Source organism: Poromitra crassiceps, assembly GCF_964638095.1.
Source record: "Poromitra crassiceps genome assembly, chromosome: 6".
Classification (NCBI taxonomy): domain Eukaryota; kingdom Metazoa; phylum Chordata; class Actinopteri; order Beryciformes; family Melamphaidae; genus Poromitra; species Poromitra crassiceps.
In genome coordinates this window covers 27,313,061-27,329,860 of record NC_139627.1, presented here as the reverse complement: position 1 = coordinate 27,329,860, position 16,800 = coordinate 27,313,061, and the positions used below count along the sequence as shown (strand labels likewise).

The following is a 16,800-nucleotide window of genomic DNA, read 5'->3' as shown; positions in this document are numbered from 1 at the left end:
CTTAAATATTACCGAACGTAAAAAAAAATCGCATCACAGAATCATAATTTGTTTAGATTTTGTGGGAATAGCAGCTGCATTCTTCCAAACAGATACTTCTTTTTGGAGCAGCATCACCTGTTTGAAACGATGCAGGCCTGGTGATGAATCAGCCCCGGTGGAAACTGTATACCTCATGCAGGCACGCCTGGCTTATTTCAATATCCTGTTTAACTTTTCAACTTCCCTGCACTCATCCTCAGTTTCCCCCCCAAACACTACAAGTGATCCGCACCATTATCTTAACCAAACAAAACTAGCTTATGTTTGTAAATCTTCCCATACTAATTGGATTATTGGGTCAAATTCAGGTATGGTTTCCTTTTTGTGCTTGAGTAATCAACTAGTTGCAACTAGTTTAATGTGTGTGTGAGTTATATATGTGGGCGTGTTTTATCTAATCTCAGCCATAAATTTGCAATTGGAGTAAAACCAGGCAAGTGTTTGTATGAAAGGGAGGCATTTAGTAGTGATGATAAGAAAAGAATCCTGGCCTATGCGCTCATATCATGCTCTCTCTCTCAGAGTTTAATGTTTAACTGCCCTGCCCTCGTAGGAGGGAGGAGGAAATGTGTGCAAGCCGTATATGTAAGCGTGTCTGACGCTTGGCTGTGACTGAGGAGTGAAACCACCCTGCTTTGGACCAGGACCTGTGAGGGGCTCTCAGGATCCCAAATGCTTGTCAGAAATGGGTAGAGACGGACCTGGTTTGGGGCCACACGCTGGACTTTGACCTGAAGACGTTGAACTTCAAGAGCAACCTGAAATCTGGAATCCTACGTGCCACTGTGATTTTGTTGTTTCCCAACCTCTGGAATAATCCACTGTGCGAATCAGCGAAAGTTTTGGACAAGGGAAAAGCTCCATCAAATGCTACCGTATGGTTTTATTTAGGAAAACTTCTAGTCTCTGGATCTTGGCTGTGCCACTAGCTGGCCTAATCACAGGGACTGTGCCCTGCAGAACTGATAAGCGACAGGGGGGGGGTAAATCAATAGTTGGAAAATCTGAGCTCACCACTCACTAACCATGAATGGGGAAGCGGAGATAGCGGACGAGAAAGACTGGAGGGAGCTTGAACCCAACTACCCTGTCAAAGTCTTCCTGACAGTCCTTTACAGCCTCATCCTGGTGACGGGCATTGTGGGTAACGCGGTCACTATCAGAGTGACGCGGGTGCTGCTGCGTAACGGCTACCTGCAGAAGAACGTGACAGACCACATGGTGAGCCTGGCGTGCTCGGACCTCCTGGTGCTCCTCATTGGCATGCCAGTGGAGCTCTACAGTGCCACCTGGTTCCCCTTCACGTCCGCGTCGGGCGACGCTTCCTGTAAGATCTACAACTTCCTGTTTGAGGCGTGCAGCTACGCCACCATCCTCAACGTGGCCACGCTTAGTTTTGAGCGCTACACAGCCATCTGCCACCCTTTTCGCTTCAAAGCCCTCACCGGAAGGCGGACCAGGGGCCTCATCGCCTTCGCCTGGTTGACGTCCCTGCTCGTGGCCCTGCCATTGCTGGTGGCCACGGGAACCGAAGGCCACATTCCTGAGGGGCGAGCAAACACCCCCGTTCAGAATCTGACTTTCTGCACCAACCTGAGGGAGCGGTGGGTGATGTACAGGGCCAGCATCTTTGTGGCGTTCATCGTCTACATGGTGGTGGTGATCTCTGTGGCCATCATGTGCCGGGCTATGATCTTGGTCCTGCGGAAACCCATGGGGTCCATGGTCATGGTTGGTGGAGCACAAGGAGCACCCAAGCAGGAAAGTTCAAAGGTCACAGCAGCCAGGAAGCAGACCATCATCTTTCTTGGTAGGTTATTGGTCTGATACCTCAAAAGATAAATGTTTCCACCGACTAATTGTGATCACAGAAATAATTTGGTCCCTATGGACCCATATGTGTGTGTGTGTGTGTGTGTGGGGGGGGGGGGGGGGGTCATTCAGTGGGTGGTCTGATCTTTTGGGATCCAAATGTCCTGAGAATAGAAAACTATGAAAAGTGCAAACAAGGGGCACGGTGGCGCAGTGGTAGTGCTGCTGTCTCACAGCTAGAAGGTCCTGGGTTCAATTCCCACCTGCGACGCTGTGAGCGCTGAATGCGGACATGCGGACATGCCCGTCCGCATGTCCTCGAGTGCCCACCGCCCGGGTGGGGTCGTCAAAAAGGGCCTTTCTGTGTGGAGTTTGCATGTTCTCCCTGTGCCCTCTGGGGGTTTCCTTCATATAGGAACCCCTCACCAAAACATGCAATATCCTGGTCGCTGAAGTGGTGCCTCCTCTGGTCGTTCGGAGGGAGGGGAACTCGTTGGTTGGAATAGCGTGATCCTCAGTGGCATAAAGTCATTGCCATGGGCCCTGGTGCAAATATTTGCTCTGGGCCTACCTAACAATTATATTGTTATAGAAAATATGGACTCACTCATTATTGTTTTCGTCAGGCAGATTGTTAGCCATCTATTGCCACTGTGTCAGGACCCCCGAAGGGTAAACAAGAGGGCCGGCTATGCTACGTGAAGGGATATTCCTCCTCTCTTGCTCCAACTCCATATGGTCAATGATGTCACCAGAACCTCACAGGAGACTCCGCTGAAGACACGTTATAAAGAGAACGCGTTCGTATTTTCCCATACGATGACGCCAATCCACTGAATCCAGTAAACTCAACTTAAAGCTATAGCATTTGTTAGCCTAGTAAGTTACATGAGGGCAACTGCTGACTGCATAATACAGCATGGAAGTTTATTTTGAGTTGGACTGCAGCAGAAACCGTAAGTACGTTATGTCTCCCCAAAGCGAGACGCGCTCTTCATGGGCCCTTGACAGCTCTGGGCCCCGGTGCATTGCACCGCCAATCCTTACACCAGTGGTGATCCTCCCACGTGCTATGTCCTACCACCTGACAGGGGAAGCTTCACCGATAGGCTACCGGTGAAGCTTCCCCTAGGTGAAAAGAAGCGGCTGGCTAGTACTGACCATGTCTCGGAGGAAGCATGGAGCCAGTTTCAGCTCTCCCCAGATCGGCAGAGGGTGGAGCAGCAACTAGGATAAATAAATTAAATTAGCAGTAATGGGGATAAAATTTGATTTTAAATAGGAAAAGTGCAAACAGAAGGATTATCTTTGGGCTAAGCATATAGCACCTAATGTGTGCATGTGCGTGTACATGTGCGCGTGCGTGTGTGTGTGTGTGTGTGTGTGTGTGCGTGCGTGCGTGTGTGTGTGTGTGTGTGTGTGTGTGTGTGTGTGTGTGTGACATTGCTATTGCTATCACTGCTTGAGTTGTCTAAATGTGTCAGACAGCCTTTACCTCAGGAGTAAGAACATCACTCTGACTGCGCTCTGGCAGCATGAAACACAAGTCAAATGACTTTTCCAATGTTATGACCACTCAAATGATTGATTTCACACACACACACACACACACACACACACACACACACACACACACACACACACACACACACACACACACACACACACACACACACACCACTTTTGTATAGGGCATGTTCACCGCAGTAAAAGTAACAGTGCAGATCAATCAATTTGTAATAGTAAGTTGTTTGTCTAGGTTTGTTTGTATAATGGTTTAACCTTGAGGATAGGTCCATAGCCATTCAGTCCTTCTGGTGTGACACTGGGCAGAAGCCAATATTGCTGAATTTATTATATGTATTAAATAATTCAGGTTTATTTATATTAATCACAGTTACAGCCTCAAAGGGCTCCTCATGCCCATGTTTTAACACGAAAATAAATAAAAATAAATAAGTAAAAACATAAAATAAGTAAAAAGGAAAGATTCCAAAACAAAATGGAAGAAACCTTGGGAAGGGCATCAAGGAGAGGGATCCTACTACCAGGACAGTCAGAAATGCAATGGATGGGTAGAGAAACATTAAATATTGATACCAAAATGGAATGTAAACAAAAATAACACGGTGTGCACTGTGGCGCAGGGGTAGCGCTGTCGCCTCACAGCAAGAAGGTCCTGGGTTCGATTCCTGCCTGGGATGCTGATGGTGTGTCCCCCTTTCTATAGTCCTCAGTGCCTACGGCCCAGGTGGGCTAGTCAAAAGGGCCTTTCTGTGTGGAGTTTGCATGTTCTCCCTGTGCTCCCCTGGGGTTTCCTCCAGTTAAGAACCCCCCGCTAAAAACATGCAAAAGGAAAAAAGAAAAATGAATGCTGGGGTCGACATCGAGAGCTAGTGCACGGATGCCAGTGCCGTCTCGGTCTCCACGGACAACAACTAGCAGGGGAGGGAGGAAGCCACAGCCTGAAATGAAGAGCCGGTTCAAGACAAATACCATAAAACCCACAGTGCAGTAGTGTAGCCATTCAGCCTATCAAATTCCTTTGTTTCACTCTCTCCTTAATTCAAATTCTGTCAACAGCCAATAAAATTTGTTTGTTTCACTCTCTCCGTTTTTCAATTTTTTATTTTCACATTTTTCAGAACAATACACGAGCGAGACAAACGAACAGGCTCAGACAGGAAAAGAAAAGAAAGAAAAAAGCATACATATACATACTATCGACATTCAATATTACAACGTGGTGCTACCAGCCGCATGGTGCTTATGTGCTTGTAAGAGATATTGTGCATGGGATGAGGAGCCCACACAAGGGGTCCGTGAGAAACCAACCAGGCCAGTCACCCATCGCCCCTAACCTCAATGAGGTAGGCTAGAAACGGGTCCCAGATAGTTGAAAAAAAATTGTGAATTGGTACCTAATGAACCTAAGTCTCTCCATCCGTATAACAGAGGTCATGTCCGTTAATCACAATTGAAAAGAAGGTGAAGAGGGGGACTTGTATTCCTTCAGAATGAGTTTTTTGGCAACAGTTGTCCCCTGTGTCAGAGACTGTTGCACAGCTGTAGGGAGGTTCAGAGAGGACTCCGAGCAGCCGAAGATGGCGTGTTCTGCCTCCGGCTGGAGGGTTATTTTGTAGGCCTTAGAGTACCAGTCAAATATTTTGGCCCAGAATCCCGTTAGTGAAGGGCAGAACCAGAAGGCATGAGAGAGTGTGCCCTCTAACACTTGACACCTGTCACACAGTGCTGAGACAGAAGAGAAGATCCTGTGTAATTTATGGTTTGAATAGTGAAGACGGTGAGCGACTTTAAATTGGATCAGCTGGTGTCTGCTATTGTTTCACTCTCCTTTCGAATTCTGTCAACGGCCAATCAGATTCCTTTGTTTCACTCTCCTTTCGAATTCTGTCAACAGCCAATCAGATTCCTTTGTTTCACGCTCTCCTTTCGAATTTGGTCCCATTGTAATATTCAGAATATTTTAAGGCACACTCTTTTACAAACTCTGACATTACAGATGTGGAATCATTCAAATGCAAAATAATAATAAAAAATTCAATAGAAATACCGCGGTTGTATATTGCGGTTGTACTGTATGCCTACGTCAACAAGTCAGCAGTCTACATCCATGTCTGTCCAAATTCATACAGGCACAAATACCTTGAAACCCACAGCGCAGTAGTGTGGCCATTCAGCCTATCAAATTCCTTTGTTTCACTCTCTCCTTTCGAATGTCCACAGCCAATCAAATTCCTTTGCTTCACTCTCCTTAATTGGAATTCTGTAAACAGCCAATCAGATTCCTTTGTTGTACTCTCTCCTGTCGAATCCTGTCAACAGCCAATCAAATTCCTTTATTTAACTCTGTCCTTTCAAATTCTGTCAACAGCCAATCAAATTCCTTTGTTGCTGAATCCTCCATTCAATGCAAACAAATTGCATACAATTTCCGCCATTCTTTAGGATCGAGTTGTACAATCTCCACAACCCAGCTTGCACAGGTTACCCAAAAAAGCCCATTAAATGGATATGGACAATGGACAGGAATTTGGGTGGATGGTCTGGTTAGGTTTAGTCATGGGGAGGGTCTGGTTAGGGTTAGGCGTTAGACCCCTGAGTCCTTAGGGTTAGGGTTTGGTTAGGGTTAGGTATTGGACCCCTGGGTCATTAGGGTTAGGGTCTGGGTTAGGGTCTGGTTAAGGTTAGGTGTTGGACCCCTGGGTCATTAGGGTTAGGGTCTGGGTTAGGGTCTGGTTAAGGTTAGGTGTTGGACCCCTGTCTCATTTGGGTTAGGGTCTGGGTTAGGGTTAGGCATTGGACCCCTGAGTCCTTATAGGTTTAGTGTCTGGTTATTAGGCATTGGACCCCTGGGTCCTAAGGGTTAGGGTCTGATTAGGCGTTGGACCCCTGCGTCCTTAGGGTTAGGGTTAGAGTTTGGGTCCGACCCCCCGAAGGAGGTCTTGAACCCCTAGGAGACCCCGATCCCACCCCCCAAGGGGACCCCTGGGTCTCCCACCCAGGGCTCGGAGACCCCAGGTTGATCCATTAAATGGGCTTTTTCAGGTAACCTGTGCAAGCTGGGTTGTAGAGATTGTACAACTCAATCCTAAAGAATGGGGACATTTTTATGCAATTCCTTTCCATTGAATGGAGGATTCATAGTAGATCGGCTGACAACACACGTCTATTGTTTCACATTCAATCTAATCCATTCAAGAAGAGATAGACTGCCCACTCTATTTAAAGTTTAAATGTTCAGCATCTAATTAGTGTCTGAGTCCTACAGGACATTCTTGTCGGCTTTAGCTATATCTGTACCTTTAAACAACTTGGAAATAATAACTAGCCTACATACAGTGGGGCACTGGGGCAAATCAGTTGCACTTGCTGTCATCTCCATCACTTTAAGCACTAGTCTGGAGGACACTTGTGGACAGCTTTTCAGAGGACGACTGTCCCATAAGATTCGTGATGTCATCTTTGTTTCCATGGAGGCTGAGGAACTGTGTTGAAAATTATTGCAAAGTGATTTCAAAACTTTGGTGGCTTGCTGAGGTGAGAAATATATTTATGGGATTAAATTATATACCTTTTTTGTTGATTTGTTGCGTGTAGCAGGAGTTCGTATCATCGTGGACTATCTATAGTTTTGTATAGTAGAGTTCCCATTTTGCATATCCATCAATCCATAGCCTACATTCTGTGTTGCAATATGGATTGCAGCCAGGGAATACTTGGACAAAGTATGATATAATTAACACATTTGTATTCAGTAAAATTTCCATAGCATAGTCAACTGAGAATAAATCTTAGGTCCTCCTTTTTTATCATAAGGTTAAACTCTGAAAGATATTTATCTTCTTTTCATCATGGAAAAAGCTGCACTTTGGCAAACTTGGCACTATGAGATGCCATTAGCATCAAAATAACTTAAAAAACAAAATCCCTGGGACAGTCATGGATCAGCAACAGTAAAAAGGGAAGAGATACCGTGGCCTACATTCAATCAGCCTCGCAGGTTTTTACATCCCGTAGCAGAAAAACTAATGATGGATAAATGTTGACTCATAACTCCTTTGCCATTCATCTGTAAAAAAAAGACACTGACATACACTTTGACACAAAAGGTCATATTTTCAGTTCGCAGAAGGTCAGTGGGAACTCAAACTTACGATAATACCATTCAGATACACTTTGCTTTTTTTTATATGATTCACCATGACAGGTGTTTCTTTCTCATTCCATTCTTTTTTTAAACAAATAAACACATGATGAATGAGTAGATTGTGTTCTTCACACTCAGATCTAGTGGACAGACACACTCCAACATACCAATTTATCTTTGAGTGCAGTCTGATTCGATTACCAGTCGCTCTTCACTGGTCTAATTATGTATTCAGGATTGGACACCGTGTGAATCAAATTGAGTTGTGCTGTGATGATGACCACAGGATGAGGGAGAGCTCAGACACATTACAGACAAGGCATGAAATGGGTTTTCATCCATTTGTCCCAATCACTATGTGCAGCTTAATTGCTTGATAGGGTGTATTCTGTCCAGCTGTATGGATGTTATTGTTTCACACATCACATAATGTAGAGACTGTTCTTCACCGATGAGGACAGTGATGTGATGACGAATATGTGTAACCTGTGTTGTGTAGTCCCATCGCAGCTGGGGATCAAACCAGGAACCTCTGGCATGGGAGGCGGACGCTAGCAAGAACTATCTGTCGCTACTAGAAGGAGGCTAAAGCCCATGAGTTCTAGCATCTGTCGCTAGCTAGAGCATCTCGAGGTCTGAGGTTTACTCACTGCACACAGTACACAACATGACCTGCTGGCCACCATTACATAGATGATGATGCTATCCTTTATGACTGTGATAGGATAAGGATAATGACAGTGGTAATTGTAGTTATCATAATTATGATGATGAAGAGGAGGAAAATAATAATGATGATGATGACGGAAGGAGCAGTTATGCCAGATAATGATGAAGGCTCCCACTATAGTTATAGTAATGTTCAAGTTACTGTGTAATAATGAAGCTTTGTTTGACTCAAGGTGACTCGTAGCTCAGGGACTGATGTGCTGTTTCTGTGACTTGATGTACTTGGATCTCAAGCAGCCAATGACAGGACCTCCACCCCCAGTCTCTTTAATGCTAAGCAAAGAAACATCCTGTTTTTTTATCAGGATCAGATCAGAATCACAATTTGGAGCTGACACACAGTAAACAAAGGTAAAATTAACCTAGAAAAGACTGACAGCATGTATTTTCTATAATCAGAATTTACATACTTTGAAATATCAACGATCAGGTGAATGCAGTGGGAATGCAAAATTACTTTGCAGTGTTTTGTTGATACGTATCTGCTGAATTAAAGTTGACAGCAATCAAGTCTAATGTGAACCATGCTCTTCTTGTTCGAATAGCCTACTTCTATTTCTACTGTAGGCCTATAAGCTATTCCCCAGCTGAAAGCTGACACTGCTGCACTGATGTATTAATGCTTGGATTGACGATGATGTTTAGATATTGAGGTAGCCTAATTTGATGGCATTTCTAAATGAATAGGATTCTCATCGCAGGTAATGTGTTAAATTACAGAAACACATTAAGTAGGTCTAGGGGTTGAATGAACTCAGAAATGACAGAGTTGAGCAAAAACTCAATAAGACTATAAATGTTTGATAAAATCTGATTGTATTAATGTGTAATGAGAGACAATCATAACTGTTACAAGAAGAGTAACTGTGTAGTGCTAAACCTACAACTCTTTCTCTACAGTAATATAATAGTAATATTGCATATAGCGGTTTTTGGCTGTTGCATCTGCCTTTTCAACACTTGTGGAGGCTTTATAAACACTGCAGTTACACCGCCCGGGCTAGATGCTTGCTGTGTCAAGTTAGACAGCTCATGAAGATGATTGACAGGTGCTGGGGTGGGAACTTGACCAACTGATGGGGGGTGCTAATAATTACGTCACAGCAGAAAAGGTTTAGCACACAAAAAAGTCCTTTTAGCGGTTTAATACCTTAGTCTGGGTAGGTTTAATACCTTAGTCTGGGTAGGGCAGCAGCACAGCAACAAACAGTTTGTTTAATACCTTAGTCTGGGTAGGGCAGCAGCACAGCAACAAACCGTTTCGGCACGCAGGTCTTCTTCAGTGTTTCTGCTGTGACTTGATATTGTATGTGCCCTGCACCGAAGTTGTATATATTTTTTGCAGTGTGCTCGCTGTTCACTTTTTCCCTGGTGCTAATAATTACACCTATTAGCATCCCGATCTTTAGCCAGATCCTCCAGTTGTCCCCAGGTGTGGCCCATCCTCTTGGCTTCTGCATCCAAGTCTCTGCACCAGCAGGAAATACAGTGTTTTCCAATAAAATGTTAATCGTGTGTTCCATGGCTGCATACACATAATGATGAAGTTTCCTCAACTCTTACAAATATCACATTGGATGGTGAGAGGTGTCACAGTTATGTGCCACAGAAACTGATGTTTTTTGGAAAATGTCTTGAAAATGGAAGGTGGAGGTGGAAATCTGAACCTGAACCTCAACATGTTTGACTGATTTTTAATGAGATAGCGCTCCATTGTGTGGCATGTTCCCACTGGGCCTACTCCAACACCAAAGTTTGAGTTTTATCACTTCACATAGAATATTGATGCATCTATAAATATTGATGAAGACAGATTCCAGTGGATTGTTTGTTTGTGGTGGATATAGAAGCCATGATGGTGTGATCGTCCATCCTGTACTGCACCAAAACAAACTGCAATGACTGCAAGATCATCAAAACCGCTTCTTTTGGTCTGACAGAATTTACTCACATTAATTTTGAATGGCTATGCACGACTATAAGCAATATTCCTAAATTATTACAACAACCTCCCAGGCCGTATTCTAATCAATCCCACCTCACCTGCCCTCCTCTCCAGCATTATCATATCTTCCACAGCTACTTCCAAATTCATAACGTCTCAATATTGATAAACAACCACAAGTAGTAGCACTTAGACTTGGGACGTGGGAATTAGACTTCATCATTTTTGTAATGAAATATTACTGAACTACGGGGGTTACACTCTCAATATTTGCAGATTTATTAACTTCTTGTTGTAGCTACTGCAAGGATTATGATCTGAATACGAATTTGAATTGAGTTGTTAATGCTGTTGACAGATAGAAAAGTCTGGGAAAAACTGCACTGAGTTCCAACGTGAACGCCCCCTTGAAAACAATGTGTTGCAGTAATCATTGATGTCAATGATCTCTGGGGTAAAGTTCCTGTCACTGCTCGCTTTACCTTGAAATAACTTTTAATCCTGGTTGGGCTCAGCGACTTTGGAAGTAATTAAAAGCAGGGCACAGACTTGTTAAGTTGCCTGCACATCACGTCTAGGACAGAAGGTTAATTGCTTTAGATACTTTTTTTAGTCACCGGGAACATGGCTCATTTGTGAAATGACTATTAATTTTGTTTTGCTGCCTTCAGCCTTTGGCCTTGTCTGAGTCACACTCTAAATAGAGTGGGTTTTGTGAGAGAAAGAGGCCCTCCAAGGCTTAAACATAACAAGAAAAAGAAAAGAAAAAACATCAGCGCAAGCTTTCCTTTTGGGACTCCTATTGTTATTCTTTTTCAAACACTTTCAGTCTAGTTGAGATGTGTGTTGTGATCATCCTTGGTCTCATGTCACCCATCTAATGTCACTGCTGCTCAGTATGAGACACAAGTCCATCTGGAGATCTGAGGAATGCTTTGTAGAAGAAGTCACACAGATCCCACTGTCATGTTGCTCTGTAAGATATCACCGAAACCTTTGTACTTCCATGTGTGATTGGAACGTTACCCTTCAAGCTGGAGGGAAACAGCCAAACATCAATTCCTTACTCGAAGGAAATGCTCAGAGAGCTGACATACATGAAATACCCAGATAAAACGGTTTGAAAATGTAAATCATGCACACTCACTAAAATGGCATTAGAGTTGACTAATAAATAATTCAATTTGAATGGAAATTGAACAATTGCACACAATTATAGAAATTTGGATTTCCAAAGATTTTATTGATAGGGTTCTGGTGTATTTCATATAGGCCTACCGGTATTTATGGTGTACAATCCACGGCACGGTGGCACAGTACGTGGTTGGCATTGTCGCCTCTGTTCAACCTGGGTTCGACCCCTGGTCCGTCGCAAGGTCCTTTCTGCATGGAGTTTGCATTTTCTCCCCGTATTTGTGTGGGTTTCCTCCGGTTTCCTCCCAACATCAAAGACATGTGGGTTCCTGTCAGTGCCCCTTACCAAGGTACTAACAAAAGAACTGGAGTTTGTCAGGGCTGAGAGAAGTTGCATATCTCAGTCCTCACATAGCATTGTAAAGCCTAACAATGGGGTGGCTCACCTTTTAGAGCATGTAGCCTACCAAGGTTTAGTCCTTCGCGTGGCCGACCAGGTTCGAATCAGACCCATGGTCCTTTGCCACATGTCATCCCCTGTCTCTCTCTTCACCTTTCCTGTCAGTAGGCCTATACTATCCTGTCTGATAAAGCCCAAAAATGTATAACAATCATGGAGAAATCCAGGTGGACTCATCTGAGGATGACCTAATAATCCATGATTTATGACAATGCCCACTTTATTATTAATAGTATTATTATTATTATTATTATTAATAATAATAATAATAATAATAATAATAATAATAATAATAATAATAATAATAATAATAATAATAATAATAATAATAATAATAACTTGATTATCTGGAGTAAATATTGTTATTGATTTGCACAGTCAGTGATGGATTTAATTTATTTCGTTTGGGGCAAGACCTAAACAAGGTGGCCTAAAGTGCCCTGCTGCTGCTTTACATTTCGGCCAAATTGGAGAGACAGAAGGGGGAAAGAGTGTAGTTACTAGTTTGGTGCCGGAGTAGTGCAGTCTATATGACTATGAATGATTTAAAATTGAATAAGATGGTGTCTGGAATTTATAGAGCAACTAGAAGGCTCATAACTTGTCTTGAACACAACCTTTCACATCAGCAGTCATTTTGTCAGAGGCCAGCCTTCAGCCATCAGCTGCCTGTCATGAACATGGCCACAGCTCATGAACCACAGTGACGGCCCTATCGCCTCCCATGAATGAAGCCCTCTCCTCTGGATCGATGGGTCTTATTTTGTGGCTACGGCTAGATGCTGCACCCTTTCTCTGTTGCTCTACTGGGCTCTTGTAAACCATTTTACAGATGAGGGTGGTGAGTATAAAATAAGCCTTGGGGAGGATTTGTTGTCGGTAATATATGAGCCCCTCCAGGCAGGTGGATTAACACGCCAGTCCTCCTCCTCTCCCACACAGCCAGCCGCTGCACTGAGTGACAGCCGCATAGTTTAATAATAAGCTCCAGAGCATCGTGGGCCCTTGGCAGCCATCGTAGCTAACGGCAAGACTTCCTGCGAATGACAGCACGCACTCAGCGAGCGCGTTAAGATGGCCGGGAGGAGAAGTCAGAGTTGGGCTTCACAGTGAGTCGCCGCTCAAATCACAGGTTAGACTGCGAGGGAGTGTTTCCTTATCCACCTCGTGCCACCACACACATCTGAAATGTGCCGACACCTGGCACCGGCTGTTTGAATGCTATTTTGGTAGCCTACTGCGAGGTGATCTGTTTCAAATCCTGTTCCGCACGGTTACACCCTGCCTTTTCGAACCCACCCCCACTCCGAAGATCGACCTCAATTCTTCGTAATGGAGGGGTTTTCCCATTTTTTTTAAAAGGCACCGCTATTCCGAATGGGGACACCCCCTCCATTTTGAAACCCCCCACTCCGAAATTGATTTTCAAGTCCATATTTGGACGTGGTTTGTTTACCAAAATGCTGCTCGGCTGATCCCCCGTATACGAGAGAACAAACCACGTCACTGGGTGGCAACGGCAATGGAACCCTATGGAGCCCAAGTGGCGCGAGGCGTGAGTGTCTGCTCTAGCCGGCTTGACTCTGTTTACATTTAAAAAACTGCGACAGTTCACACAACTTTAACACGACATGCATATATACGTACATCAAACTCTTGAGCTACTTCTGCTCTCACTCAGAATGTCAAAATATAAGCGATGTGATGTATAGTTTTTGAGGTATGTTTGTTTGGCACAACTCATACTATTAACTGCCGCGGGGTTCCGCATTTCTGGGTGGCAAATGACGTCACGCTGATTCGTCCTATACAGGGTAATATTTTCCATCTTTTGGAATCATAGTTAACATATCAAACAAATGTAATATGCAGTGACCGAAAAAGTGATAAACAAATCAAAACTATCTAATATTTTAGATTATTTAAAGTAGCCACGCTTTGCCTTGGTGGAAAGGCAAAGGCGGAAAGAAATGCATACATAGGATCAACTTCACTATTTACATTTCTCTAAGAAACACATTTCAAGCATTTAAGCAGAAGCCTTTAGATCAAAACGACTTTAAGGAAAGGAATGAAAGGACGAAAGGAGGACAGGAATGAAAAACATTCAATCTCTGGTGTTCCAGAAGCGTCTTTTGTGAGGTCACAGTGACCTTTGACCTTTGACCACCAAATTGTAATCAGTTCATCCTTGAGTTCAAGTGGATGTTTGTGCCAAAATTGAAGAAATTCCGTAGAGGCATTCCTGAGATATCATGTTCACCAGAATGGGACTGACATACGGACGGACAACCGTAAAACATGGCTCCGGCCGCGGCTGCCTCCGGCCACAGCTGTTGCCAGCGTGGAGGCATGAGACAATTAACAATTAAAGAAGGTCAGACTGAGAAACACTAAGGGGCTTCCAGACTAGCCTTGAGATCAATACCGAATTCAAGTGCAGTACTACATCCTAGGGATGTTCATCAGTTATCGAAAATCGATAATTGATCGTTAAGGAATGGAATCGATCATGTGGAATTCTTATCGATTATTGTTATTATAAAAAAAAAAAAAAAAAAAAAATGCGGACTAGGTTTGGGTGGAATTCGTTCCTCCTCGCCCCACTCAATTGCACAGCCGACTAGCGTGAGGTGGAGCTTCATATAGTCTCTAGTTTTCTGGCTGGGCACGGGCCTTTGTGCCAACAAAACTGTTTTAAAAATGGGGGGCCCTATCGTTGCAATCGGCGTAGAAACTGCGTTTAAGGCCTAGCGCTAGGCCGCCTAGCGCAGTAAGTGGGTGTGGACCAGCGCACTCGCTATCTTGGTATCGGCGCTACACGCAGCCTCAACCATTATAACCACGCCTTTTAACACGTTAACTGCCAGCGACGTATGCATACGTCAAAAAAAATCCAGCGCTTGACTGCCAGCGACGTATGGATACGTCAAAAAAAACGTTTTTTTTTTTTTGACGGTGGGGCGTTGATCAATCCCTTTTACGTCTCCTGTACAATTATTGGAGGTATTGAATGTGTATAATCTATTTTACCGACCCACTAAGTGTTGACAGTGCTCCCCCAGACGAGCGAAATCAAAGAAAAAGGGAGCAAAGCCATTCAAGGAAATGGCGAGGCGATTTTACAGTATTACATTCTCATGAAAATGGTTGGGGGAAAACGCTCTCGTTTTCGCACTGATTGCTGGCGATGCGGGATTGCAAATTTACATAATACATTACAGGTGGAACACACTTTGAAACACGCAGCATAAATATGACCAGAATCGCAAAAGCTTCTCTCAACCAAAACTCCCAAGAAGCGAGCGAGTCCCGACTTCCTCAAACAGCAGCCTGCAGACAGGCACAGGAGAGCAGCAAAAGCACTGAGACTGTGACGGCCGCGGCAGCCAAGAAGAGGGAGGAGTTGCCTCTCGCTCTCTCCCTCTCTCTCTCTCTCTCTCTCTCGCTCTCTCTCTCTCCCTCCCTCCCTCTCTCTCTCTCTCTCTCTCTCTCTCCCTCTCCCCCTCTCACTAGGATTAAACCTAGTGCGTCTCCCTCCCGAGAGGGAGGGAGAGAGAGAGAGAGGGAGGGAGAGCGAGAGGGAGGGAGAGAGAGAGAGAGAGAGAGAGAGAGGGAGGGAGAGCGAGGGGAAGGGAGAGAGAGAGAGAGAGCGAGAGGGGGAGGGAGAGAGAGAGAGAGAGAGAGAGCCAAAAATGAATGGTTAAAGTGACAGCTCTATCGAATTTCACAAAAAGCCGTTTATCTCTGAATATTTTTTCTCATGCTAAAACCATGCTGTATTCAACTGATAATGCTTACATAACTACTAACTCTACAAACTAACTCTTTTAGACAGAGAAAGTACACATTCTATTAGTACTTTTGAGATATTGTATGTTCACAAACTCCAAGCAGAAAATAATCCTTGGGGGCTTGTAAAATGAGCCACAATCCTCAAAAAACGGCTTGGCAGAAGCTACCTACAGCAAGAAAAAAATGGCTGGCAGTCAATGTGTTAAGCGTAAAATTATGCATAGTCCGCTCATTGAAGAATTGCAGTAAAGAGTCACACGCTTGCCTTTTAAGCTCCAAATCCTGGACAAATCCGGTAAAACCAGACAAAGCCAAGCGCTCTGCCCCCCCACCCCCCCTTCATCCAGTCTGTCTGCTCCATATAGGCTATTATTCCATATTATTATGCTTCTCAAACCAATCTAACTGCAGTTTAAATACTGCAAGCATGTAAATACCCTACACTATAGCAAGATCAAAGTGAAAAGAATGTTCTAAATGCATCAGCTAGAAAAATATAGCCTATTAGATTGGTGAAAGTTTGTCCAGAAAGTTATCATTTTCTCTCGCCTGCTGCAGGAAGGATGATGCACATAAATATACCCTACATTATGTAAAGTCATTGCATAAATGTGTTTTTATTGTAAAACTAAATGTGAAGTAGGGCCAAGTTATTGGAGCGGACATCACAGTATAGCAGATGACAGTAGAAGCGCGTTCCGCTGTCACTTATCTAAATCACGTTAAATGGACAAGGGATATATAGGCCCAGGAGGACATATATGTTTCACATAGGGTGGTGTTTTCATTTCGATGTTTTATTTGGTCCAATATTGAAATGTTCTACAATTGCAGGTTGTGTTACCATTACACATTATTTTGGGAGCATGTAACCATTTCGGCTCATTTGGTTGCTATTTAGTAGCGAAATGGAGTACCACAATGCATGCTGGGACATGCCAGGCAGTGAACTTACAACTTATTTTTCCTATGGGAAGTGTGTTGTGTCTGTCTGAGCGAGGGAGTCAGAGAGAGAGAGAGTCGTATTGTGCCTGTCAGACTGAGGAGAGAGGGAGAGAGTGACACAGAGAAGGGAGCCAGAGGGGAGCGCTCCACGCAACCAGCGCACTGAATAGGCCTGGTTTTCAAAAGCGCAAAGCGCTAAATTTACGCCAGGTGGGAAGATATCATTAGGCCGATATTTAACGCCGAAACGCCCATTCTCGCCCATTC

General features: G+C 44.1%; 1 protein-coding gene across 1 annotated transcript in view; it reads left to right on the top strand.

Annotated features, from left to right (window-relative positions):
- Window positions 1-1,068: 1,068 nt before the first annotated feature.
- Window positions 1,069-16,800, top strand: part of gpr39 (G protein-coupled receptor 39) — a gene marked incomplete at both ends in the record, with an annotated part of 31,021 nt that continues 15,289 nt past the window's right edge. The window contains one exon of the mRNA XM_083638177.1: window positions 1,069-1,852. Coding sequence (XP_083494303.1) covers window positions 1,069-1,852 — 784 coding nt within the window. The remainder of the gene's footprint in view (window positions 1,853-16,800) is intronic.